At 48.3% G+C, this 27049-nt stretch overlaps 10 protein-coding genes across 10 annotated transcripts, besides 1 other annotated feature; 7 read left to right on the top strand and 3 right to left on the bottom strand.

The window, feature by feature from the left end:
* Window positions 1-2401: 2401 nt before the first annotated feature.
* Window positions 2402-6250, top strand: UA08_05637 (hypothetical protein; the record flags this gene model as incomplete). The annotated part of the gene is made up of 2 exons (XM_020267929.1): window positions 2402-3219; window positions 3310-6250. The coding sequence occupies 2 exons, from the start codon at window positions 2402-2404 to the stop codon at window positions 6248-6250; spliced, it is 3759 nt and encodes a 1252-aa protein (XP_020119063.1).
* Window positions 6251-8057: 1807 nt separating this feature from the next.
* Window positions 8058-10365, top strand: UA08_05636 (hypothetical protein; the record flags this gene model as incomplete). Its single annotated transcript, XM_020267927.1, has 2 exons — window positions 8058-9288; window positions 9359-10365. The coding sequence occupies 2 exons, from the start codon at window positions 8058-8060 to the stop codon at window positions 10363-10365; spliced, it is 2238 nt and encodes a 745-aa protein (XP_020119120.1).
* A 756-nt stretch (window positions 10366-11121) lies between these two features.
* UA08_05635 (GDP-Man:Man(3)GlcNAc(2)-PP-Dol alpha-1,2-mannosyltransferase) lies at window positions 11122-12990 on the bottom strand (the record flags this gene model as incomplete). Its single annotated transcript, XM_020267926.1, has 4 exons — window positions 11122-12321; window positions 12383-12448; window positions 12508-12601; window positions 12647-12990. 4 exons carry the CDS (start codon window positions 12988-12990, stop codon window positions 11122-11124), a joined length of 1704 nt encoding a protein of 567 aa, XP_020119119.1.
* Window positions 12991-13447: 457 nt separating this feature from the next.
* Window positions 13448-14470, top strand: UA08_05634 (hypothetical protein; the record flags this gene model as incomplete). The annotated part of the gene is made up of 1 exon (XM_020267925.1): window positions 13448-14470. One exon carries the CDS (start codon window positions 13448-13450, stop codon window positions 14468-14470), a length of 1023 nt encoding a protein of 340 aa, XP_020119220.1.
* A 629-nt stretch (window positions 14471-15099) lies between these two features.
* On the top strand, window positions 15100-16007 carry UA08_05633 (hypothetical protein; the record flags this gene model as incomplete). Its single annotated transcript, XM_020267924.1, has 2 exons — window positions 15100-15322; window positions 15376-16007. 2 exons carry the CDS (start codon window positions 15100-15102, stop codon window positions 16005-16007), a joined length of 855 nt encoding a protein of 284 aa, XP_020119118.1.
* A 365-nt stretch (window positions 16008-16372) lies between these two features.
* On the bottom strand, window positions 16373-18312 carry UA08_05632 (hypothetical protein; the record flags this gene model as incomplete). The annotated part of the gene is made up of 3 exons (XM_020267923.1): window positions 16373-16484; window positions 16564-17574; window positions 17627-18312. 3 exons carry the CDS (start codon window positions 18310-18312, stop codon window positions 16373-16375), a joined length of 1809 nt encoding a protein of 602 aa, XP_020118936.1.
* Window positions 18313-18710: 398 nt separating this feature from the next.
* On the top strand, window positions 18711-21027 carry UA08_05631 (hypothetical protein; the record flags this gene model as incomplete). Its single annotated transcript, XM_020267922.1, has 2 exons — window positions 18711-19629; window positions 19694-21027. The coding sequence occupies 2 exons, from the start codon at window positions 18711-18713 to the stop codon at window positions 21025-21027; spliced, it is 2253 nt and encodes a 750-aa protein (XP_020118935.1).
* Window positions 21028-21426: 399 nt separating this feature from the next.
* On the top strand, window positions 21427-22638 carry UA08_05630 (hypothetical protein; the record flags this gene model as incomplete). Its single annotated transcript, XM_020267921.1, has 5 exons — window positions 21427-21552; window positions 21626-22221; window positions 22276-22325; window positions 22383-22441; window positions 22501-22638. 5 exons carry the CDS (start codon window positions 21427-21429, stop codon window positions 22636-22638), a joined length of 969 nt encoding a protein of 322 aa, XP_020118932.1.
* Window positions 22639-23331: 693 nt separating this feature from the next.
* On the bottom strand, window positions 23332-23970 carry UA08_05629 (60S acidic ribosomal protein P1; the record flags this gene model as incomplete). The annotated part of the gene is made up of 3 exons (XM_020267920.1): window positions 23332-23378; window positions 23473-23689; window positions 23902-23970. 3 exons carry the CDS (start codon window positions 23968-23970, stop codon window positions 23332-23334), a joined length of 333 nt encoding a protein of 110 aa, XP_020118931.1.
* A 262-nt stretch (window positions 23971-24232) lies between these two features.
* Window positions 24233-24281: a repeat region (Identified by RepeatMasker using a combination of RepBase library and repeat library created with RepeatScout).
* Window positions 24282-24766: 485 nt separating this feature from the next.
* Window positions 24767-26580, top strand: UA08_05628 (hypothetical protein; the record flags this gene model as incomplete). Its single annotated transcript, XM_020267919.1, has 8 exons — window positions 24767-24986; window positions 25074-25155; window positions 25227-25251; window positions 25314-25592; window positions 25663-25829; window positions 25896-26109; window positions 26174-26359; window positions 26416-26580. The coding sequence occupies 8 exons, from the start codon at window positions 24767-24769 to the stop codon at window positions 26578-26580; spliced, it is 1338 nt and encodes a 445-aa protein (XP_020118934.1).
* Window positions 26581-27049: the final 469 nt, after the last annotated feature.

The following is a 27049-nucleotide window of genomic DNA, read 5'->3' as shown; positions in this document are numbered from 1 at the left end:
GAATGGCCATTATTTCCATTGGATATGGCTCTGTAATATGCATTTTGCATGCAATATTTCTCACTGCGTATTTTGATCAATGCTTAGTTGAACCCACTAACTATTCCCGTAAGGATTGTGTTGTTTAGGTAACTTTGGCGAACGCACGACCTGGAAACTAAAAGCCGCGTCCAACACTACATAACGGATACAGGGTCGTTATCTCATGATTACGGGTTAATTGAGGTGAAATGTGTTACTCTGTTCTTTGCCACCAGATAACTCGCTAGATATCAGATGAGAAATGGCCAGATAACTAGTTGCGGTAGAATACATATGGATATGATTGGCCAGATGCTAAAATGGAGTGGGGACCGCACAAAACGGGACCGGCCACGGCGCCACCAGCAGACCCGCCTTGCGACGGTCCAATCATGCTGGGCTGATCACTGATCCGTGAGCTTCCAAGGTCGCAGTGGGGTTGTGGATGGGGCAACTGGAGCCGATACAGGCCAATAAGGACTCTGCTACGGGGCCAGTAGCTAATAAGAATCTCGCGGTTGGATCCATAACGAGTCGAGTCTAACGCTGACGCTGATTAAGCCTTGGAACGAGGTCTGAGCAGGGCTTTTTTCTTTTATATTACGACAGATTACGGAGTCGGCTAGCCTTACGATACACGTATATGGTTGCGACGAGGACGACAGCATGCATGTTAACTAACTAGCTAACATTTGTTGAGTGGCTACTGAGTGCATGACTCGTGACTCTTCCAGTAGCATGGTACGGGTCAGCTAGTTGATGGAACAATTGCTTGGTTCATCATTCAACTCAAGATTTTTTCCGGGCCGGAGGGGGGAGGATGTGCGCACCTCCGTACGCTTTTTAGGACACTACTTTTTGCATATGTCATGCACCAGCATGCAGTACGAATACAACTGCATACACGGACGGCTAGACAATAATGCGTCTAACCACCAAATCATATCTGCCCCCTGGTAAACTGTAACTTCTTTTTTCCTCTTCAGCAAACTAGGGTCCATAGCAGACGCTCACGGACCATCAAAATCAAACGTGGAGAGTCGAGACGGGCAGAGTAAGATTAGCTTAGGCGGTTAGTATTGTAACTGCCCAATCTCATGCCCGCAGCGCAGGTCTGCAAAACAAGACTATATACTTCGAGCGTAGCTAACGTCTTCTAGTCCCGAATCTTTTTGAAACTGTTGAGTTGTTCGCTCTTTTAGACCTGCTTGCCGTCTTCTGATGCTACCGCGTTTATAATTTCTCTTAGTGTGTAGTACGCACGGCGTACTAAATATCTAGCTGCATATGCTAGCAACCACCAGTTCGCAGCTACTGGCCAATTTATTCCTCCGTCCGTAGTTAAGTAGAGTACAGGATGACGATGTACGCACTGCGTAACTTTAGTACCTGACTATTACCGGCTATACCACATCCGGTATAAGCCGTACATCGATGCTACTTGCGGTGGATCGCAATCTACCAATGGCTGGGGTAATAATACGGTAATATCCCATACAGCCAATCAGTCTTTCCCTTCTACCATGCCAGCAACAAGGCTCTGAATACGTAGCACCTTTTTTCTTTCCCTTCACTCAGCAGTTGTGCTCGATATGATCGCCGATGGGGAACAGGGAGAGATGAAACGGAACATTATTCACTTGTATAAGGGCAAGAGCTATATATACTTACTCGTTACCACTCGTTACACCGAACAGAGACCAACACAAGAGACAAAAAACAACAGACAGAACAATCTTCTGCCATCGTACGAGCCTCGTATTTACTCTGGAAAAGATCTAATGTTGTCTCCGCTATTTTATTTTATTTTATAATTAAATTTTTTAATGTCAAACGTTCATGGAATCCACATTGAGTTGTCATCGCACTCGCACTTTTTTCGGCTGCTGACTGAGGACCCCACCTGTGGTTCGGCCAGTCACTGCCGCTGGACCTTCCCAGTTTACGTCCTTGCCTCTCAACCACACGACACGACCTCTCCTCGACGACCATGCCATCGCCCACATCCCTTACGCCCACTATATAGCTTTTTCCCTTTCCCCCCTCTCCTCTAGATAACGATCATTCGGCGCTTCTGAATTACTCCCGCTCAGCTTCGTCGCAGCTCGGGTCCTCCGCAGATTGGCGAGGAGGAAAACGTGCGCCCGCCGACCGCATCGACGTCACCTGCATCCCCTTTACGAATTCTTGTTCGTTTCTTCCATGCCTACGTTGACCCTCGCGCACTCACACCCAGAGGAATGAGGGTATCCTTTCCAGAGGACGCACGGAGCGACGACCCAGCAGCTACAACTTCCTGCGCTCTTTCATAAACGCTCTTTGCGAAAAGAGGATGTACCCGTTGCATAGCGAAGACAATTGGTAGCGTCCTTAAACAACCATGGGGCTGTTTGAACGGCGATCATCCCACGCTGGCCTTGAAGACGTTGAGCGCACAGCAGCCCATGATCATGACCGGCAACAACAGACCAGTTCTGATGCGGGCTCTCAGACTCACGGCCATCCCCGCGATGATCCGACAGAGGCTAGGCATAGCGGGTCAAGCAGCACACACGCTTCGACTCAACCCACAACCTCGTCTTCTTCCGAGTCGAGCCTCTCGTTTGCAAATAGGATGCTGGCATCCAAGCATGGTCTGAAGCTATCTGGTTATAGGGGAGAACCGCATCCATCCCACCATCAAATACATTTTATGCCACATTCATCCAGCAACTCGAAAGCATCTTCTGCGAAGACCTCTTCGAGTTCTCTCCAGGCCATGAACGAAGAATCCGTATCCAATGCGCCAACGGAACCGTCTAGCGGCCTACCTTACCGCCCTTCCCTAGCGAGAAGATTGTCATCACAACTCGAATCGTCATTCAGCCAACCTCTTACTCCGACGATGCACCCTGTCAACACCTCTGCCGATTTCCCCGTTTACCCTGACCAGTCATACGCAGTCTTACAATCGCAAGTTCATCCACCTCCTTATCAGCCCTCCCTTCGAGGCCGCAGTTCCTATCCGTCACAGAGCGAGTATCTCAAACAATCTGACTATTCTTCTCACGGTCCACGAACCGCGGGCAGTACTCCGGTCTCCAGCCCCGGCTTATTTACAGGCCGTACTTTCCGTACATCTCCTTCAGTCGGCTCTGATGACGAACCATACACATTCAGCCCGTACCTCCACCCAACACATCTTCAACCGCCCAAAGAGTGAGTAGTTTTTCTGGTTTCATAATTCCTTTTGCTATATGAGCGAGAAAAAAAAACCCTCTAAATTTAACTAACCCTTTGATATTTCAGAACTCACACCGCCGAAGTAGAACGCGACCACCACACCGGTAACAAGCTTATCAATGACTACGAAGTTCTCGAAGAGCTGGGACGAGGAGAACACGGAAAAGTGAAACTCGGCCGCCATCTTCCCACCAAACAACCTGTTGCTATCAAAATTGTCCAGCGTTACTCTAAGCGCCGCCGTTTGGGAAAACTAGGAAACCCAGAAGATAAGGTTAAGAAAGAAGTCGCCATTCTCAAAAAAGCTCGGCATCCAAATGTGGTCAGTCTCCTGGAAGTTATCGATGACCCCAATCGTCAAAAAGTGTACATTGTATTAGAATATGTCGAAAATGGGGAGATCAAATGGCGAAAGAAGGGTGTCAAGGAGATTGTGCAAATGGACAGGCTGCGCATTGAACGAGAGAAAAACGGCATCCCAGATTCAGCTTTTTTCGAGGAAGAAGGCCAACACTTCATCCGCACCCTTCAGAGCCAACGGAAGCGCAGGGAGCGTGCGCGTGAAAGACACCGGGCACAAGCACAAAACAACCATCGACACTTGATTCCCGCCTGGAGTTTAGAGCATGGCGGGGAATCGGATGAAGAGCTTGGGCCGGATTTAACACTGTCACGGTCTGTCAGCCGCAATGTCGGCCACCATGACTCTGCAGACAACCACACATCCTCACCAAGTCAATCGTACAATAGTTCAGCATCGGAGTTTGAGCGTCACATGCATGAATCAGTCTTAGCGGCAGTTGAGGGCAGTATGTACGGCGCTTATGCATCTGAATACCCACTGGAAAGACGATATAGCACAGCATCCAGCGTGTTCGGCTATTCGTCATCGGAAACCGATCATTTCACCGATGACGATGATCTATCTTATGTACCATGTCTTACCATCGAGCAAGCTCGTAATGCTTTTCGAGACGCAGTGTTGGGCTTGGAATACTTGCACTACCAGGGTATCATACATCGCGATATTAAACCCGCAAATCTGCTCGTCACGGCCAAAGGCCAAGTCAAGATTTCCGACTTCGGAGTGTCTTATTTAGGCCGCCCTATCCGGGATGAAGAAGAAGAGCAGGTTACCGAGACCGATGCCACTGAACTGGACGATGCCCGTGGAGAACTCTCCAAGACTGTCGGCACTCCGGCGTTCTATGCACCCGAGCTTTGCTATAGTGGTGATGACTATGTTGACGCTAAGGGCAAAGGCCCGAAAATCACAGGCGCCATCGATATTTGGTCTTTGGGCGTCACTCTGTACGGCATGATTTTCGGTCGCCTTCCTTTTGTTTCGGATGACGAATACAGTCTATTTCAGTCGATTGGCAAGAATGAGCTATTCATTCCAAAGAAGCGCCTGAAGCCGGTCGAAATGGACTTTAACAAGACTGATGCCGATCTGCGTCATGGTGTGATGAATAGCAACAAACGACTTGACGATGAATTCGTGTATGAGGACATCGACCCCAAGCTGGATGATCTTTTGCGGCGCCTCCTAGCAAAGGATCCTCAAAACCGTATCACTATCAAAGGGATCAAGACTCATGAATGGGTCCTACAAGATTTGAAAGAAGATCCCGCCGACTGGGTGCAAAAGACTGACCCGCAGAGCAAAGGCAATCGGATTGAAGTATCGAACGAAGAAGTCACAAGTGCAGTCAGCAAAGTTCCATTTGTTGATCGTGTTCGATCACAGATGGCCAAGTGGTTTGTTGGCCGCCGTGAAGGACGGAGTCATAGTAAGCGGACAGCAAGCGCAACCGGATCTTCGGCTGATTCAGTTGCGTCTTCGAAAGAAATCACTGGTGCCGGTAGTAGTCGTCGAGCTAGCTTACGGGGAGACGAGGATATTCCCCGCCCCCTTAGGGCTGCGCGGGAGTCAGAGCACCCGCTTTCTCAAAGCGTGACTGCTAGTCCTGACGATACCCCGGAGCAGTCTTCGTACTTTGAAAAAGACCGCAATCAGGATACGGAGTCTCTCACGGATCATACCCCTCGGCCTCATCCTTCGGACCGTATACCGTCGATTATGTCAACCACGGCCTCAACAAAAACAGTTAAAGCAATGCCGCCAACAAAAGAATTGGTATCAGATGTTACTTCTGATATTCCAAACTCGCAGAGTACTCCGGCGTCACCCCGTGTGAGCGGGATCTTCACGGGGGCTGGCCCTCGCGCGGACAAGAGATTGTCCGGTGATGTCGAACAACAACGTGATGAGCGGTTGCGATTCATTGATAGTGCTCGGAGTGAAATAAATGCTCATTCTGAACCGAGTTTAGCTTGGAGTACTGCTTCTGCTACCGGGCGTGTTCAGACTCCAGCCCTATGGAACGAGCAGAATCGGCCCCATAGTCAAGGAAATGACTCTGCGACAACTTCACCATCAATGGGACATCGCCGTATTCGATCTGAACAAGTTACTCCTGAGGTATCTGATCAGTACTTTCGAACCGCCAAAGAAGCATTGCTACATCAGGCTGCAGAGCACCCCCCGTCTGAAGAGGAGCTTGCAAGTGACGCTTTACATGATAATGGGAATGGTGCTTCGGGGGAAGCAAGTCCGATGGGATCCACAAATCAACTTTCATCTGAAAGTGGTCTGATGACTTCACCACCGTCGGCCGCCACTATCTCGACGATGTCAGTTGATGAGTGTGCAAGTGAAATGTCCCAAAGCGTGTCACATCCAAGCTTGCCGTCTATTGTCTCGGGTGCCTCATCCTTCTCTGGCGATTATCTTCACACACATTTGGAAGAGAGAGAAAAGGAGCAGGATGCTACTCCTTATGTCTCTCCTATACTTCGGACTGGCGATACAATCACGCCTAGGAACTCTAAAGTTCAGCACTACGCTGTTAAAGACGTGGCATACCACCACGGTTGCGATGACGAAGACATTGAATCGGAAGATGAAGGAATCGTCTTTGGAAAAAAGAGACCTTCAGCATGATGCTTCATTTGATATGAGGTGGCTGGGATAACTTTACTGAGTTTATCCTACGACGTCTTTGTTTTTCCCCTTTGGGAATATCGACGACGCCTTTTATATTCATTTACATTCGATGAATTTTCTTGCCGTCATCGACAGCTATGCCGAGACGAGACAACTTTATGTGACCCATTGGCCGTTGAAAAAGCTTGAAAAGACGCATTGCCTTGTTTTTGTTTGTGTTCATTGAAGAAATGGACCATTATTAGGGCTTCTAATTTTTTTATGTACAGTACGCCTGTTGCGACCTTTCAGTATTTGTTCTTTTTCTTTCTTTCTCTCAAGGAGAAACCAAACAAGAGCATGCGGACTATTTCAAGCGTTTGAAACAATCTTGTAGTATGCTATCCATGACATCTCTTAATGTGGTATGGGCAAAAATGTGTGGGTGGTAGATGGGGAATACCTAAATTTTCCCTGTCGTAGCATTTGAAGGCGTTTCATTGTTTCTGCTCTTTTTGTTCCCTGTGAACCTCTTAACCTTCGTCTACTTATGCTTCTATGTTGACTTTTGACTTTACCTTTGACATTGGCTTCATGTATATACTTGCAGAGTGCGTTACACCACCACATGCGACTTTCACCACTTTTTGTCTTTCATCTGTTATCTAAAGTCCATTCTGAGACTGGGTTGTTGGAGAGCAGACGGAGAAAAAGGGCTTTTATATGACTTATATCTATGTTTAACTTATAGTTGGCACGATGCTGCTTTGTTTGAACAGTTTGAATTGGGCCATGATCTTTAGTTGGTTATATAGTGGTGTTTGACTTACTCAGAGTCAGAGCAAATGAGAATATATTATAGAACGTTCATTATTATCAGGTATCTAGGTAAAATTTGGTACCTAACTCACCCTATATGTGCACTTATGTGTGTAGTTAGTATGCAGTCACAACTTAGCAGTAACTAGCCAAAATGGCAACCTTAGGCAGCAGAATTTGTTGCACCAACCAGGTTGCAGGTGCGACATACATATGCATTGGAGGTGCCTAATGGCGAACCTGACTTGTCTATACCTGCATCGTTGTATAACGACTAACTAGCATAAATAAGTAGCAAATAAACACAAATACCTCTATCTGATGATCAGTAATTATGATAAGAAAACAGAGTTGACTCGACGTCACGTATCGCCCTGCCAAGCACAGGTTGCTGCCTCAGGCGACAAGTCACGCTCCTCCCCCGTTCATCCATCCAACTTGAACTTCCTCGCGGACTCAGTCTCATCACGAATTCCTCCAGCTATTTCATTGATTTCTGTTCTTTGTCCTCCTCATTACGGAGCAGTTCTGTCGCAATACCCCTGATGACTTCTAAGTGTACTCCGACGTAGCTCCGTGCGGCTAACACCGAACTACTATACATGTGGGCAGCCACTGGCTAGGCTGATCGCAAGGCATTTTCGAGTCTCACTGACTGCCAGCACTCCCACCACCGCCGTACTGCACGACCTGGGGGCAAGGAATTAAGACAGAAAGGGGTACTTGAAACTCCAGTCAGAACCAAATTATCCATTCTGATTCCTAGTTTATATTCCAGAGGGCTGTCCCTGATTTTCCGTCGCGCAAGCAAGCCCACATCGATACGAACTCTTCTCCCTCTCGTTCTCGGCTTTGCCCCTCCACTTTTTTATCTGCTGCTCTCCTGGTCCATGCTCCTCATACGTTGAATTCCGCGTCGATAATCGGAGCACAGCCTTACTTATCGTGCTCCCGAGGCCATATTTCTTACAAGCACACCAAGGCAAGGCAGATTGACTCGGCCGCCATGGACAGTCATGGCCAGTATTCTAATCGCGGTCGCTCTCCCTCCGCCAGCGTGAATAGCCGGAATGTCAGCCCATCGCCGCATCCCTCTCCCTACCACGATGCTTCTGCCGCTGGGCTTATGCTGGATTCATCTTCATTAGGGACGACGGCGGGAACCTATTCAAATCTTGCCCTCCCATCATCGCTTGCCGAGTCCAATGCGTACGGAGTGAATAATGCCTTTCTAGCCGCGCCATCGCATACCTCCTCCCACCGCGAGAACCTCGTCGCTCAGAATGACCAATTCTCCTCTGCCTTTGCAGCCACCTTCGCTGATCAGATTGAGCAAACAACCGCTCACCATGAGGGCAATTATTCCAATCTGCTCAATACGAATCCTGCCGACTATGATTTTTCTCAGTATGCCGCCGCCACCGATAACACGGGCATGCAACCGAGTTTTGATTCGTCTCTTTTGCTAGATCCGCAGCAACAGCAGCAATCACGTCAGTCTACACAGGGTGCTAAGCTAATGACTCAGGGCGAAATGGTGGGCCACATGGGCTCTCCTCATCTATTATCACCTGAACATCACTCTTCTCCCGGCAATAGCCATACGTCCCCGCCCATGACTTCTGGTCCATTTTACTCGCCACGACAATCTCGAAGTGCGTCTCTCGACCCCATGAGTGCAGCATTCATGGGTCATCCGTCACAAGAATGGCAGGGCATGCTAGAAAACCCCGCCTTCCAGGGTCATCGACGCGCTCCCTCAGAGCATTCCGATGTCTCGTCAGTGTCTCATCACTCTCCTTACGCGGGTCATCAAGAGTCTTTTGAACCATTGGATGGTGCTTCTCCTTCTCTTGCAGCGCAAAATGACCCTATTCTGTATGAAAATACTCTGGGAATGGATAGTTTTACGTTATCAGAACAACAGCAGCATCAACGAGGCTTGAGCCCTAATCATAGCCCCTACATTTCGCCACAACTACCTTCCCAAGATTTGAACGAAGGATTCATATTAAGCGGGCAACAGAACATGACGCAGTTTCCTGCACTAGCTCATGACACTTACTCAGGCCCACAAGACGATATTGTCAACATGCAAGGGCCCAACATGGATATGAATCAGATGAGCAACATGGCTCCTCCGCCGTCGATTAACGTGGAGTTTGCGCCTCCATCTAGAATGCCTAGCTTCGGTCCAGGAAACGAAAATGATTTTGATGCACTGTCTCCTCCGTCCCGTAAGTGTGGTTGAGAAGCTGTCATTCAATAGTATTTTTTTTTCTCCATCACTAATCTTTGTGTAATTAGGCTCTCGTGGAAGAAGCAAGTCTGACCCATTCGGACAGCCGGCCCCTCGTAACCATTCCCACTCCCAATCACTATCACCGGCCGGCAGCGTAGACGCGATCTTTGGTTCATCCCCACGTTCTTTATCTCCATTTGATCAAATGGGAGGCTCCCTGAGCAACCCAGGCTCGCGAAGTGCATCACCTGCATCCAGATCAACACGTCGACAGTCGACATCTTCTATTGAAAGGAAAGTTATACTTGACCTCGCCGACCCTCAGCGGCCAGGCGCAACGCCAAGTGAATCGAAGAGGACTCAGAAGCATCCAGCCACCTTCCAATGTAGTCTCTGTCCGAAACGGTTTACCCGCGCATATAACTTACGCTCTCATCTTCGAACTCACACCGATGAGCGGCCCTTTGTGTGTTCGGTGTGCGGAAAAGCCTTTGCACGCCAACATGATCGCAAGAGACATGAGGGTCTACACTCCGGCGAGAAGAAATTCGTATGCCGCGGCGATCTCGCTGGGGGTGGTCAGTGGGGCTGTGGACGACGATTCGCTCGTGCGGATGCTTTAGGCCGTCATTTTCGATCAGAAGCTGGACGCGCTTGTATCAAAGCCCTTTTGGACGAAGAGGCCATTGAGAGAAATCGAAATTATCTAGAGCAGCAGCAACAGCAGCAGCAGCAACATTTGCAACCTGTTCAGCAAACCATGATGGTCCCTGGCATTGACAATAACCAATCAGGCGGTGGCGGGTTCACACTTCCAGCAGCACTCTTAGCTCAGTACCCAGCTTTGCAAACTATACAATGGGACCAAATCGCTCCAACATCCACGGGAGATGACCCGAGTGATATCAGTGCTCGAAATAGTTTCGATGCAAGTTCAGGCGGAGAGTTTGGGTTTGATGATGACGAAATAAGCGGGAGCTTTAATGCCTCGGGATCTGGCACTATGTACGAGCAAAATTTTGCTTTGAATGCGACAGACCCCAATTTTACAGGTCACGAATGGAATCAATAACATCATGGTTTCGTATTTCGTCTGCTTTTATCCTTCTCCTTTTCCTACTTATAGAGCGGATTCATGGCGCCTGCTTTTCAAGGGATTGTTCTCCGTTTTTCTTTTTGCTCAACCGGTCAGTTCAGATGGTGTATGCATATTGTCCTTCACGAGTTACGATCTATCTATCTTTCTTTCTTTCCTGTCCTTTTTTTTCCTTTTCTGGATAAATCTATCGGAATTCGGTCCGATCTATATGGGATTTTTTTATTTGGTAATTCGTCTAACGTTCTTGGTAAAGGGAAAACAAAAGGGAACCGGAAGAATAATTGGGATATTGGCGTGTTTATACTTTTCACATGTTCTTATGGGTTAGCCTCTAGGTAACACCGGATATGTCTTTTTTTTTGCCCTTTTGTTAGACCCTTTAGAGTGAGTTTTCTTGAATATTAGGGTTACGACTAATGAATGTGAAAGAAGGGAATGAGTGATGCATATACTTATTTATAGATACCTTGACGCTAATTACTTGATAGTATCTACATCTTCGTAGTTAGGCTACATGTTGAGAACTGGAGAGTAAATCAAGGTTCTACACGAACTAGAATAGAAGCAATACTATACTATACTATACTATACCTACATAGAAGAACTGAGGTTTGAGAGTGGGGAAAAAGAAAAGAAGGCTCTTCTAGAAGGACAGAGAAACGAAAAAGGTTACAAGCAACCACAGGTTTGAGGAAGAATAACAAAGAAAAAGGGCAAAAAAAAAAACATCTATTTCTTCCGACACTGCGAGACCAATTTTGCAACCTCCTCAATCCATTTCCGGGCAAATTCCTCTTCTGTAAAACGCAACGCAGATTTGCGAGCGCGCAAACGCATGGCTACCCTCTCTTGCTCGGGGAGAGCCAACGCAGCCTCAAAAGCCGCTGCGAATTCCTCCTCGGTCGAGGCACGGAATCCCGTGGCGCCGTCGCCTAGATCGATAACGATGTCCTCGCGCGGGCCGCCGGAGTCGTGTACAACGCTGATTAGGCCGGCGGCTTGGTATTCGACGACGCCAATGCCAAAGTGTTCGCTCCACATGGCATTGGTGCCAATGGAGGAGGTGCGGAGATGGGACAGAATCGTGGGCCAGCTGGCGTCACAGAGGAATGTAGTTTGGTCGCGGATATGGAGCTCGTGTGCGAGGAGGCGTAGGTGGTAAATATGCGTTTCATCGGGACTTGAGTGTCGCACTGACCCGATTAGGATGAGCTTGGGCGTGGATCCTGAAGCTGTGATTTTGTCGTTGTTGTTGTTGTTGTTGCGGGTCTCGTTGACAAATCGAGCAAAAGCCCGGAGTATCAACGAGTGATTCTTCTCAGGCCGGAATTGTGCAATGTACACGATACTTGGTTCTCGAGTGGACTCGCTGGAACTGCTCACGTCTATTGAGGAGTGTAATTCGGAGACTGCCGTTGGCGGGAAAACTACCGTTGCATTTTTGTGTTCGAGTCTTTTCCGCGATGGTCCCCAGAGGGAGTTGATATGCGCCGATGTCCACGATGAATTGGTCATGACCACGTCTACTTTGCTTCCAACCCAGCCGTAGATGCTAGCAAATATATGCCAATATTTCTTTTTGGCTACACCTTTCCAGCCTGCTCCGGCACCAGAGTTGAGACCCTTGATGCCCGTGCTGTCATCGAGGGAGCTCAGCATGTCCGTGGAGATTGTGGGATAGTGAACATAGGCTCCTGTGGGTACTGATGGAAAGAGAAATTTGGACAGTGCGATTGTAAATGCGTAGCCCATGGTGTCGATATAAATGTCGGGAACAAGAAGGTTGAAGGCATCGAATGCCACAATCAGAGAACCCAATGACTGACCTAGGAGCGTGAAGTGTGGATACATGCTACTTAGAATGTATTTCCGTGTAGAAAGATATAATAGCACAACAGTTGGAGCATGAAGCTTGATGTTGAACCGTGTCTAGACCATCCAATTGTTAGTCTTTACATGTATGATCACACCGACAAATACGAGGACTGACCTCGACCCTTTCAAGCATAGCTGCTTTGGTGACTTCATGGTCACCCGTATAGATGGCGCATACAGCCTGTTAAACGGAGGTTAGCTACGTAAATAAAAGATAAAGTATAATATCTCGAGACATACCTTTGGCCATCGTTCCTGTGTAGCTTTGACTGCGGCCCAGAGGACACGCTCACCACCACCACCGGCGTTGCTGCGAGTTTTGTGAGACAACGGGCTATCGCAGAGAAAGTTTATTTCAAAGGAAATTCGATATACTCACCAGAACGGATGGAAGAACCCGATTATGCCTTCCCAGTCCTCGCCTAGTGGTTTTCCATTCCCGGCTACACCGGGCACAGTGCTATCTACTTTTTCCCAATCATCATCTTCTGGGCTTGATGCCGACGCCGATGCCAATGATGCAGAGTGCTTGGATTGGTGCTGCTCTTCCTCAGCACGGACTTGCGAAAGAATCAATTCTCTTCGTGCATTAGTCTTATTTCTGAGAGACCAGCCCACGCTGCAGAGCACCGCCTTTAGACCATAAGCGAATGCAGTGGGTATGAGAAAAAAGGTAGCGGTCAAGACAAGAAGTGTAACTGAAACACTCGCGAAGAAAGCCATGTTTGATTGCTATTAGAGAAGCGTTTACTGTCGAGTTGTCGACTATGAAAGGTCTAGTCCATGTTTCGGAGGTAGGGCCTGGAGAGGATAAGAGGGAGGTAGTTCCGGTGTAGGAGCTTGCCAGGAAAGCTACTGCTCCTCCTCCCTCTAATAAAGACTCAAGATCCGTGAAAACTGGTGAAGCGCTTGGATAGCATGCTCCTTTGGCACATGCAACCAAATGAGACAGACACCTGACTTGAACACATTGCGGCCTCGTGCTTATCGCCGGTCCCACGTGACGATAGCGACCGGGACAAACGAAGCAAACACGGACAAGGGCAGCTTCATCCTTATTTTGACTCAACTACAGCCATAAACTCCAACCACTACTGGCTGCTTACTGACGACTGACCCATGTCGTATCAACACACACATTCGTTTTGAAGCCAGTTCTCAGAGACTCCGCCTGGAAGTCATGCGGCCGCGTTCTCTAGGATCTCGGTGGTCTCAACTTCAACGACCAGCCATCTCGTCCACCGTTCCCTCGCGTCGAACTCGAGCCTTTCATTCCACACGACCGTCGCCATTTGTCGCAGAGCTACTTACAGTTTCCACCGGCATTCTTCATGGCATCCACTCAGTTACTGGTCTGCCATGGGTAGCCTCCATACCCCTAACCGCAGTCGCCGTTCGGATGGCGATAGCTTTTCCGCTTCAGATATACTCTCGTGTCCATGCCCGAAAACAAGCAGATATAACCCCGCTTCTTTTTGTTCATCGGAAAAGTTGGGAGTCATTAATCAAAGCCCAAAATAAGAAGGACAAGATCTACATGCGCCCGCAGCAAGCGGAGCAAAGACTACGAAAGTACCTGAAACAGAAAACCAATGAGCTCTACCGAAACTGGCAAATTAATAAATATGCACAATTTGTTCCAATGCTCCAGATACCAGTCTGGTTGTCTCTCATGGAAGGTATCCGGAACATGTGTGGCGTCAATTTAGGACTTTTCCGCTATTTGCTACCGCTACCAGACAAAGATGGCCATGCCATCGATCTACCGGGTGTGGAACAGACTCTGTCTAATGAGGGAGCACTGTGGTTTCCAGATCTGTTGGCCGCAGATACCACGGGTATTCTACCCGTTGTACTCGGTCTTTCAATCATTGCAAATGTGAGATTGGGATGGAAAACCAAAACACTTGCCGAAGCCTCGGACTATTCCACGAGGCGCATGGCTCAATTCCTGTTTGCGAAATCATTAAAAGAATTCCTGACGGTCATGGGCGTATATGTTGCCTGCACCGCTTACGTTACAGGGATGCCCGTGGGAATGATGCTCTACTGGATTGCTAGTACGAATACTGCAACACTACAAACGCGTCTTCTCGAGAAGTTTATGTTTGCGTCAAAGCCACTGCAGACTGCGACACCGCTGTTCGTCCGCACTTTGAAACCCGGTGAAAAGCCACCACCGACCAAGCCCTTGTTGTCTTAATTAGCTTGTTTGAGGTTGAGTGATATATACCTCCCTCACTTGTCATTATTAGACACTATGTGCACGAATAAAAAGGGCAGATTCCAGAAAGATTTTGGAGACTCTCTCTCTTCTCTGAATCTTGGGACAGAGTTACAATAGGCTATGCACATGACAGGGCTTGTGGCTTTCCACAGCACGACTACAGTAAAACCTATCTATAACGAACTCGCGTCTAACGAATACCTCTCTGTATATCACTGTGTCCGAATTATATTAGAAGCCTTCTTTGCTCCACCGTCGTAGAGCAATGGCGTGTGGTAATCTCCCGGATGCGCAATTAATCGGCTATTTGCGGCAACCCCTCGATGACTCACTCTGGCATGAAACTATTTTCTGAGACCCATCGCAGGCATAAATAAACGATCTTGGCTTCCCTGTCAGTGTTCTCGTGTTTCCATGGTTTCATAGTTTTGTGGTTCCATGACAGGCTCCATAATATAAAAACTCCAGATAAACACCATATCGTGATTGAATATCAGGTACCAGGAGCTTTCCAGCTGAGAACCAAGACATTCTTTCTAAAAAGAAAGTGCAGTTACTTGGAGAAAAAATCCTCGTTGGGAAATTCAGTCTAAAGTAAAACTACCATGACTTCGGAGGGATCTCGTATTCAACGTCTGCAGGATTGCGGCGGACCCTCCAAGCCTCAACTTCAGCACAGGATTGAAATTTTGAAGAAATGGGACCTCATGCCTGGTTCGAGAATACTTGAAATTGGATGTGGACAAGGAGATTGTACCCTTGTTTTGGCCGACCTGGTGGGAGAGCATGGTCACATCACAGCTATTGATCCCGCACCTCTAGACTATGGTTCGTTTTGATTCGAGGTTCTGCAAAAGTGGCATACTCATCAACGAAATCAGGGGCTCCGATGACATTGGGAGAAGCGCAGTCGCAACTCAAATCCGGTCCTTATGGAAACCGCATAACTTTTCACCAGGCTAATCTGCAAGACTTTCTCGATTCCGGGGCCTCGGAGCCACTGTACGACTATGCAATCTTCGTGCATTCAGTTTGGTACTTGCCATCTGTTGAAACGTTACAGTCCATGCTGTTGTCTCTTCGCGGGAGAGCAAAGCAGCTTCTTCTTGCAGAATACGTACTTGATATTCGCGGAGACATCGCTGCTCTCCCGCATATGATAGCAGCGATCTCGCAAGCTGAATTCAATAGTCGAGGCGAACATTCATTTGATCGAAATGATAATATCCAGTCCATTATATCGCCCGAAATGATTCGCACGGCGGCGGTCCATGCAGGATGGGAATTCCAAAGGGAAGAAATCACGGAAGCCGCGGAAGGTCTCGAAGACGGACGATGGGAGGTCGGGCGTGTCCTTTCGAAAGAATATCTAGAAAGGTCGGAGTCTTGCGCGAGTAAGCGCCGCCAGGAATTTGCAAATGCGTTGATTGAAGCTGTTAAAGTGAGCAGGCGCGTTCTTGGGCCCCAGCCGAAGGTGAAAACACTACCTACGTGGCAATGCTCATGGGTGTGATTTTTGTTATCTTTCTTTCCAATTGTTTACAGCACATTAAACCCATACGCAAACAGTTCTCGTGCCCAGAGAATAGAGTGCCTAGGTTCTATGCAATTGCGAACCGATAAAAGCGTGGGCACTCCACGCTAAGATGATGCGTGTAATTTTACGAAGATGCTGGAAAATTGAATACTTTGATTCAAGTGTAGATCGAAGAAATCGATTGCTTTCATGAGGAAGACTATCTTTGCAAGGGCACTGCATTTCTGTTGCAGACCGGGAATCATCGCCATGCGGCAGGTCTAAAAGAGAAAAAGAAAAACAAATCAGATATAGAAATACAAAGAAACATATTCATTCCATTATTAACCCAATACGCAAAATCACAACTTTGGTTTGGCTGACTCGGCCGGTGCAGTAGCTTCCTTATTTACGGTTACGCTGCGATCGTCAACGCTTTCACCAAAAAAGATGACTTCCACAGTGATATCATCCCTGTGCAGATTGTCAGTTATAGTACGGGACACGCTTTAGATTAGAAGGGGGACGCTATATGGAAGGATAAAATACGTACCGATATCTCCTCGAATACGGACTGGGCAGAGTCAAAAGGGCCGAAACCATGTCCCTATCCTTTCCTCCCATGGCATTTCGCACCAAGTGGGTGGCAGCATTCTTGTCTTCGACGACAAACCGTTGAGCAGCTCCAGAAATGTCGTACTGTTGCTGACGAATTGGCGGTCGTTGTCCCGCAGTCTTGGTTTCAGTGGCCTTTTCTACCGGAAGCTGTTTTGTTTCTGGTCCGAACAGGCTTTGTAGCCAGGTCCGTTTTCCGTCATCTCCAAGACGTTGGCTCTCCAGCCACTGTCCGACAAGTCCAACTACTTCCTCGTTGGTCAACATCTCCCAGAGACCATCAGTTGCTAGGACGACGAAGTCGCCATTTTTAGGATCAATTTTGGTACGCGTGATGATAGGTTCGGCAGTGACATAAGGCGGTGTTTTGAGCATTGGATGTGGTGTGCGTCCGAAGAATCGGCTCTTGATTTTCTCTTGTGTTTCCTTTTTCCACTTGTAGAAGGCATCTCCAAAAGAGCGACTGGGCTCAAGCTGTCCGAGAATCCTGCCATTTCGCACAACATAAGGCTCACCTGGATGTTCCTTTTGGAGCCTTTCAATTTCCGATGGCGTTCCTCCAGTCTGATCCTCGGTCAAAGCTGTCGCGACCCATTTGCCGCTAGGGCCTCGGCGGCCTAGAACAGCTCGCGAGTCTCCAGCACATGCAACTCGCAAATCTTGAGTGCGGGAGTCATAGAAAGCGAGAAGCGCACAAGACCCAGATAGAGCAGGCGCCAGAATCTCCGCGGCAACGCGTCGTGAGTTCGCTTTCATAACCTTGTCTACGCTCTCGTAAACAATATCATTATCAAGACGGACGAATCCTTGTTTTATGGCTAAATCTATAGCTTCTGGAGAAGGGGTCTTGATCGAAGGGTCTGTAGCGGCGGCTTTGTATGTGGTGTTGAGCTCCCGGGCAACGTAAGAAATGAGAACATTTCGCAATTTGGCGGAGGTGGTCCAGCCACTTGGCAAAAATATTAGCAAGTCATGATAGAAATACAGACTAGATAACATACGAGTGTCCATCAAATACTCCCCAGAACATCCAGTCACTGTTCGGAGATCCATCCTGAGCTCCAGAAGTAGACTGTGGAACCTCGACAATCTTTTCTGCATGATCATCTTCAATGGGCGAATTACTCGGGACTTGCGTGATATCGTATCGAACAACGCCCTGTCCGCGGCTGACTAGGTAAGACTCATCATTCTTGCGCAGCTTCTGGGTGGCCTGCTCCGGTGTCAACATCTCAAGTATCCTCCGATCGGAATCGTCAGCTTGTTTGGACAGAGGCTGATCACCGGACAATACAGAAGTATAGAACTGATCGTTCTCGACCAATAGGGCCCGCCGTGTAGCTGTTGTCTCTGCACTATCCCCGGATGTTGTATCTGCTATTCCTCGTGACTGAATGCTAGAGGTGCCATTCAGGAAGGCAGTCTGCTGGGTCCCCTTGTACGCGTACCAGGCGCCCGAGGCAACGAGAGTCGAGATAAAGGCAAGCGAGAAGTTGCGGACGTGCATGGAGGCATGGATGGAAGCTGGTATATATGATGTTTGTTTTTTGGTGAAGAATCCCTGGACAGCGAGAGCCTGTCCACTAGAGAAGTAGGCGCGGGAGGCTCGTCTACCGCGGGGCCTCCATACTGAATTGCTGCGGGCAGTACGGAGCGCCTGTAGGCCTTGGGCAGCAGCGCGACGCATTGAAAATGACGATTTTTGCCCGGGGTTGGTTGATGGGGCATAATCTTGCCTGTCGAGGTGTAGCAAAGACCCCTAACGAGCAAGGCACGTGATCGTAGCCGCGGTGTAATCTTACTAAGCAACATTGGGAAGACATGATTGGTTGAAGCCCGACACTGCTAAATTATGATTCATAGTCGGAGAAGGCCATAGAATAATATTATTTATCTTCTTTTGGTCTGACTGGCCACTGCTACAAAGAGTTCTTCAACTATCGACAAGAATATATGCCTCTGTATAGTTGATCCTTTATCGCCATCTGAACGTCATTCCTCACAGTGTGTTTCGCTCTATGATCACACTCACATGGAGTGAGCTGCAAGCTACTGAGAACTAGGCGTGCTCTTCCATGGCCAAAAATGTCGTCTAGGGCATTGCGAAAGCTGCAGAAGCAGCGTGAATTAGAAGCACAGGTGCAGTTTGAGAAGGATCAAGAAAGCTCAAACGATGAGGATGCCAAAGTGGCCGCTCCAAAGGCCAAGTTAAATGCATTTGACTTGCTGAATGCCGCCACCGCTGCTGAAGACGATGAAGAGGAAGACGATGAAGATGATGAGAAAGGCTTAGAATATGAGTCAAAAGCAGAGACACAGCACAAACCACTAGCTTCGGTCTCAACAAGCAACACAAAAGAGGCCTCGAAGAAGAAGAAAAAGAAGAAGAAGAAACAAAAGCGGGAGACCACGGCGCCAAGGCCGGTTTCTGAGGCAGAAAAAGTAGCTGCAGAGGAAGAGCTGGATGATATTGATCGAGCTCTCAGAGATCTATCAGTGAAGAATGGCGCTTACGCCACCTCGAGCGAGCAACACAAACCGGCAGTCAGTGACCAGGGTAACTTGTTCGCAAAGTCGCCTGAAGAACTTCTTGCCATCGAACCCAAGTCACTGAACGCAATAAATGAAATGCGAAAGCTTTTCGGTAATGTTGTGCTTGAGTCATTCGAGGAGCAGGAGACGGCTGGGTCTGGACGACGAAGAGAACGGCAACGAGAAATGATCGACCTGGGAAAAGCATTAAGTGGTCGCTATAGCCCTGCGAGCAGGGGACAGAGTCTCGCTGGAGTGACTTTGAGGAAAAACATACTCATGCAAGGCAAAGACGAATGGCCGAGGACCACCAGTGGAGGCCTTGGAATGGAACTCGTCGAGAAACTGGCAAATGGCAACAGTCTGTACCGGCTTGTGCACAATAAAGCTTATGAGGATATTCAGATGCAGTTTGAAATGTGTGTGGAGTCGATGGATCCTCAGAGGCTGATTCACCTCCTACAATACAACCGTATGTATCTTCTTCCTTTTCAAAGGATCTCAAGGACTACGTTAATTCTAACTCGAGATACTAGCATACCACTTATCAACGTTGCTCCAAGTCTCCGAAATAGCCAAACATCAGAGCGACCACGCCGTCTCAGCTGACCTCCTGGAAAGAGCATTGTTCAATATCGGGCGCTCAGCCCACTCGTCTTTTGGCGCCCAGCTCCAGGCAGGCAAGGCGAAACTGGATTTCATGCAAACCGAAAATCGGGAATTGTGGCTCACTGTATGGAGGTACATTGCAAATCTTGGAATGAAAGGAACATGGCGCACCGCCTACGAATGGGCCAAGCTGCTTTTGAGCCTCGACACAGATGACCCGTATTGTATGAGACTGGTTATTGACCATCTAGCTCTGCGAGGCCGGCAGTACGAACATTTTATCTCGCTTTGTACCGAGACCGTGTTCAGGGAAGATTGGGCATCATACCCCAACATTCAGTGTTCACTATCATTAGCATATCTACGCCTAAACAAACCAAAGGAGGCTCGTCAGCAACTCCGATTGGCGATGTCTCGTTATTCATGGATATTCAGCCGGTTGGCTCAGGAGTTGGATTTGCAACCCATCCCCAAGCGGATATGGGGGAAAATGCCACCGGCACAGTCTCATGAACTGCTCACTGAGCTGTATGTATCCCGGGCCAAAGATCTCTGGAACACTCCCGAAGTTGTCTCGCTCCTGGTGGAGATAGCAGAAACTCTTTCCGACAAAGAAGAGCCTCTTGAGCCGCCAGAGATTTCTCTAGATATTGCGCGCCATGTCGTGCTGTCCGATATTCCACGGGTTACAACCCATCTTCCAACTCGGTTTACAACAGGCAGAATATCGGCTTCCGACCCCCTCCCGCCATATGAATCTGAGGCTCACCGCCAGCAGTCCGACCCGGTGCCATCCTATATATCACGAGTCCCCGATCTTCTCCAACCGCAGTGGTTGAGGGATTTGCTCGGGCGCATGAATATCGATGTAGAAGGGCTCCATGCGGCAGAGCACGATCTTGCTGACGACGAAGAGGCCGAGGCCAACGAAGGAACACCGGATCTGGGGTCTATTGATGGCGAAAACACTAGAGACTCTTCAACTCCGCCTTCCAGCGACAACCAAGAGGCGCTCAGGCAGTGGCTGCTTGGCGCTGGCGTGCTGCATCTCCGGAGTTTTCTGTTCCATCACGGCGTAGATCGCGGGAACTGGGGCGAAGGCGTAGATGACGAGTCTTTGAGGAACTATATCGAGGGTCTCATGAGGATCGACCCGTGGGAGGATAGAGAGGATCTACTCTATGGGCCAATTCAGGATCTTGTAGGCGAAATGGTGGTAGATCTTCTTGAATCTGAGTGCCAGATGCACCCGGACTACTAGAATCTTTTCGTAGCAAGGGAATGCCGAATGCATACAACGACTCTATGGCCACTGTATACCCAACTATGAGTACATTCATGAGCACCGAACAATGCATAAAATATGTATGCATCAACACTAACAGTAAAGCTCGGCCAATCACCGCCCGCGCTAAGTCAGCCGGACGATGTCATGCAGTAAATCGAACGCTGGCCGCATGGAAGGTTTTGATCTATTTCTCCCGCATGAAAACCTGCGCGCAAATGCTTTTCGCCTGCCATCTTGCTGGTTCTACTTTGCTGCATGGAATCTGGTTAAAGAATACTACGCGATTTTCTCACTGTGCGGTTAATTAGTTAGCTGCACTACAGTCACGCTTCTCTCGGCCGTTCCGTTCCCTGGCGGCAGAGAGCGAGCGCCATGGCATCCACCATCCTGCTCTCTTATCTGGGGCGAGAGGCGTCGCAAACTGTTCCTCTCACTCCTCGCGAGGCCGCGTCGGGTGTGCTAGGCTCCGTGTCATTGACTTGCTGGATTTTTCTTCTAGTACGATCTTATCTCTGCAGAAAAAAGCTAGTTGCTATCAAGATCGTGCCTGGACTAACTCTCGCTCTTGTAGGTTCCACAACTCATCGAGAACTACCGATATGGCAGCGCAGAGGGACTGTCCATGGCCTTCCTCTTCGTGTGGTTTGTGGGTGACGTGACAAACCTGGTTGGCGGGCTCTGGGCCCAACTCGTCCCCGTTGTCTTAGCCATTGCCGTCTACTTCTGCATCGCAGACGGCGTTTTGATTTCGCAATGCTTGTACTACAACATCCATAATGCACGCCGCGAGCAGCAGCAGCATCAGCGCCGCGATAGCGCTCATTCGGCGCTCGACAGCCCAACTCCGACTACGCCACTGCTCGGGAGACGGTTCAGTGACGAATTATCCAACTCGCGACGGAGAAGGTCATCGGCGGATATCCAGCGCCGAGCCAGTTATCCTGATAGTACACTTGCCAAGATTGTGGAGGAGAGTGAGTCGGGCACCAAAGCTTGGTTGAAGAATGTCTTCAGTGTTCTTGCGATTGTAGCCATTGGCGCTGGAGGTTGGGGCATTGCGTGGCAGGCTGGACTGTGGAAGCCTGCGCCAGTGGTTCATGACGGGAATAATCATATTGCACCGGGAGCACAGTTTCTTGGGTATTTCAGTGCAATTTGCTACCTGGGGTATGTAACATACTAACGCTCTCTAAAAGCAACCATCACTAACAATGACTGCAGGGCTCGATTGCCTCAAATCTACAAGAACTACAGCGAGAAGTCATGCGAAGGTATACAATTTCTTTATGCTTTGCTGGAAGAAACTGTTAACAACGTTTCTTTACTAGGTCTTTCATTGCTCTTCTTCATCCTATCTCTTTTGGGCAACCTAAGCTACGGAGCAGGGGTATGTTTGATCTCAGTTCACTGTAATTTTTTGGGGTTATCGACTAACAATTCTGATAGATCCTCGCCCACTCAACAGAAAAGGAATACTTTTTAAACAACCTACCATGGCTGATTGGCTCGTTGGGCACAATGTTTGAAGATGTCACCATCTTCGTTCAATTTCGCATTTATGCACGGCCGGCTTTGGACTCGTGAAGTTATTTACATTTGGTTATTTTATGAGCCCTTTTTTGAGGTTTATTGTTTGTTTTCAATTTTTAGCATTGTGCGTGATTGTTTTGTTAACATTGCTATCGAGCCGGCCGGCGTTCTGGGGAAGACCAAAAAGTTTTTTTTCTTTTTTGTTGTTTCATGTTAGGCATGTTTATTGTGTTAGCGTACGTAGACTAAGGTATATTGCAAGTCGTCATGATCTATCCTCACCATATGATAATATATCAGTAAAGAGAGCATCCATCAATGCATATACGTGGATTGGAAGGAGAAAGTCATGAAATTTTTTTTCTTTTTCATTGATTGGATTCATCTTTGCCGTCAAAACCACCGTATAATGACCACCATGTGTTTAACAAGCAAAGCTGAACATATTTAAAAATAAGAAACAAATCAAAGATTTTTGCGCCATCATGCAATTCATGGGTCGAAGTATGCATGCTTCTTTAAGAGAAAAAATCCGTTTGTTTTCCCGAATTTTTTGGTTTTTTTTCCTTTTCTTCTGCCATAAAGAGTATTCAATCCATATATCCCAGGATTATCAAGTACATTAGACGAGAGAGAAGGCGGTTAACGAGACACAAGAGGGGTTGCGTATAGTTAGGAGGGAGAAAAGTGAGAGATGTATTGGAGGGAATAATCGATGGCGTAGGGAAATTGATTGTAAGAAATCGCTTAGTCGAAAAGACCGAATCCCATGTCCTCGTCGGACTCTTCCTTCTCTATATGTAGAAAAAAACGTTCTGGTTAGTTTTTCTTTCTAATCTTGGAAGAAACGACCGCAGAAAAAAAATCCAAAGTTGATTTTTCACGTACCCTCTTCCTTCTCCTCCTTGGCCTCCTCGGCGGCGGCCTCACCAGCAGCAGCAGCACCGCCGGCAGCGGGGGCGGCAGCGGCACCACCGCCAGCTCCAACGTTGGTCAAGAGTTCCTTGACATCCTTGCCCTCGAGAGCGCGAGCGAAGAGCTGGGCCCAGATAGGCTCAACGTCAGGGACGTTGGCGGTCTTGATGAGGGTGTTAAGCTTGTCGGCCTGCGTAAAAAATCTCAAGTTAGAAGAAACAATTCCAACAAACAAGAAAGTCCCCCCATGCGCCAAGTTTCTTTTTCCCTGCTCTTTTCTTTCCGCTGAAACCATTTTCTGCGTTTTCAGATTGATGCGCCGACCAATTCTTCCACCTCTTCCTCTTTGGGAACTTGGCCTGGGACTGGGACTGCACTGCACTGGGAAAGGCTTGGACATACGGTGACCTCGACGCCGTCGTCGGCAAGGATCAAGGCCGCGTAGGAAACAGCAAGCTCGGCGGTAGACATGGTGGTCGTGGTCGGGTTTATTGGACGAGATTTGGAGTTGTCTCGAGAGGAATTGCCGGATAGTGGACTGACGGAGAGAAAAGAATAAGAGAGATATGATGCTTAAGCTAGTCGTGCCCCGAGCCGGAGACCCGCCAAGTGTGTGCCGCGCAAAAGCCCTCGCTTCTGCCGCGCTAGCCTGCACACGGCTAGCGGCTTGGCTATGCTGACTCAGCACAGAACCCCGCGCTAGGCCCAGACAGGAATTCTTCTCATTACTTCACTGTCTGTCTGTCTGTCTGTCTGTCTGTCTCTCTGTCTGTCCTGCCTGTGAGTATGGCGGGGAATGCCTGAAAGGTACCTCGCATGTAGGCCAGCCAACTGGTATATACTATATACCACGCCTTAAAGAACCTTGATGCGGTCATCCTTACTTTCGGGGCCGCTGTAGACCTGCCAAAAAAGAAGTCGCATGCAGTGTTCTGTTCCTGGTCTCACGAGTAGATTCTGTGCTACGTGGCTATCTGCAAATCATGTCGAGCTTGAAAAAGGCCTCGTGTATATATAACGTAGGTTGGGCGGAATCACGTATACAGACTGCGTAGACTCTAGAATATTTCAATAATGAGACCATCTCCACTCCCGTCAGGCGGCCCCCCCCACTTTTGGCCGATTGCATCCTCTGCTCCATCAAACCCTCCGCGCAGCTCCATTGCTCGGTGCAATTCGCTTCCTACAACTAAACAACCAACCCTCTTTTCATTCCCGGATGTGCAGAGTGCTGTAACTGCACTCTTCTTCAATCTTCTGTTCCGTCATGGAATCCCCCGCTGTCCCTGTTCCTCTCGATCCGCGGGAGCAGCCTATACTGGAGCGACTTCTCCGCACCCGCGATGCGCTCCTGCTATTGAAGCAAGACAAATCATCTTATATCAAATCCCGCGATGTCCTGCCTCTGTACGAAGAGGTTATCGGGCAGGTCGAGGCCCTGAATGCTGTGCGGAAAGATCAAGATCAAGACCACCGACATAACCGACGTTAGCACTGAGTGGGCCTTGAGCATTTGTCGTTTGGCTTTCAGAAGAGTTCTCACGCTGACATGAACTGTTACTTTTCTGTTATAGTTGACTATGTGTTGGATGATTGCTTCCAGCTGATTTCTCTCCTCTTTCTCACTGTTGGCCGGAATAACGAGGCCCCCGCGGCGTGAGTTCCCCCAGCACTGTTGTTTTTGAGTAAAGTATAACCAGCTGACAATATGGGGTTTATGATACTAGATATTCTCTAGTGACTACAGTCCAGGTATGCCGACGATCTGACTGGTGTCACTCTTCTCTCGATCGCGATACTGACCAAGATACCAGCGCTTGCTCGACCATCTCGCCGAGGCAGGTTTCTATAGCGCGAAGGATCTCGAATCCATAGCCCAAACCCTTGGAACCATGCGTGAAACCCTTGAACGTGGCAAGGATACCTATTCTCCGCATCTTCTCACACTCCTCGAGAAACGCCTGAAAAAATGCCAAGTATCGTTAAATAACCTGCACAAGGCCTTGGAGCCTCTCGCACCTGAACTAGCGCCGGTGCACGAGACCTTGGTCTCGATTCTCCGTTCCACTTCCGCAGCCAACACTCGATCGAAGGTATGTGTGCGAATTTATCAGAGATAAAAGAATAATTAGCTTACATATTGTTGAAATCTGTTTCTTCTAGTTTTCGGCTTCTGAGGTTCTCGACTTGCAGGAACGATTAAAAGAAGTTCAGAATAAGATAAAGGAAGGTAATTTTGTCGGTTCCGATGGTCAGATCTTGAGTGGTCAGGAGGTTGTCAAGCCTCTCTGGGACCGATGTTGGAGGTGGACAGAAATTGTCCTTGCAAGGTAGGTCAACTTCAACTCGAATGTCTCGTTTCTTCTCGAAAGCTAACTCGTTGATTCTCTCTACAGAAAGGGCCAGGTTGACGATCGCTTCCAGGAGCAGTACGCGCGGCTTCTCGAAATCAGGAATCAGCTAGAGCGGCTTTCGATGACACAGGCGTGGTCTCTGCGTGAGACGGATCTCTTCCAGTTTCAGCGCAAGCTTGATCGCATTGATGAGGCCCGCGTGAGCGGCAATTTCATTGATGCTACAGGCCAGCCTGCTGATATTCATGCTCAGCGAGTACGAAACCTCAGACTGTGTTCTCAAACCGAGTGCTTTTCTTCTCTTACTGACACGTCAATAGACATTACTCTACCTGATCCGTCGAAGCTATGCTTACATCTACGCACTTCTCATTGCTTCAGAGCCAGTATCAGAAGCGCTTCTTCCTATCTATAACCAGTTGCAGACATTACGCCGATGTCTTGTTGAAGTCAAGGACTCGGGCGGAGTTTCGAATGCCCGAGAGCTTTACCCGTACAGCATGAAGGTGAGTCGAACTTCTTTACATGCAATTGTATATACTAACCAACCCATAAAAAAAAGCTAAACTCAATCGACAACATGCGCATCGATGGGAAATTCTATATAGGAAATGATATCCCAGAGGGCCAAGGGAGCATCAATTCCCTCTTGGCCGAATGCTACGAACTGGCGTACGAGCTGCGCGCAGCTGTCGATGAAGACAAAGAAGACCGGGGAGGAGAGTAATGTCTGTTGGATCTGTACGATATGATAATTCTACTGAATGTTTTATGATAATTATAGCTCGTTCAAGTTTATGCCTGTTTCCACTACGTTTATATCTACATGAACCGGAGTGCTAGTCGGAGATGCTTCACATAGTTTCTGATTAATTGGATTATTTGCTCGTATTATGTAGGCATGAAGAGCCTGTAATTTTTTTAGTCTATAGTTAAAGCATTAAGTCCAAGTTGTGTAGTCATGTGACTGTGCCTAAATCAGCACTAGCGCATACAGCGAACAAGCCCGATTTCGGAGCTAGTCCCCAACTCCGAGAGCCAATCACAGCCGACGTAAATTGAAGCAAATAATAAATTTGCTGGGGTAAATTCTTCACTTCTTCCTTTCTGGGTCGCTTTGAACGTGGAGAAGAAGAGAACGCAGAGCGTAATTATTTCAAGCGGTGCAGCTCTCAATTGCCTCTGGTATATATTCT

The sequence above is a fragment of the Talaromyces atroroseus genome (assembly GCF_001907595.1).
Source record: "Talaromyces atroroseus strain IBT 11181 chromosome Unknown scaffold_7, whole genome shotgun sequence".
Classification (NCBI taxonomy): domain Eukaryota; kingdom Fungi; phylum Ascomycota; class Eurotiomycetes; order Eurotiales; family Trichocomaceae; genus Talaromyces; species Talaromyces atroroseus.
The sequence above is the reverse complement of the archived record's forward strand: the minus strand, read 5'-3'. Positions and strand labels throughout refer to the sequence as shown.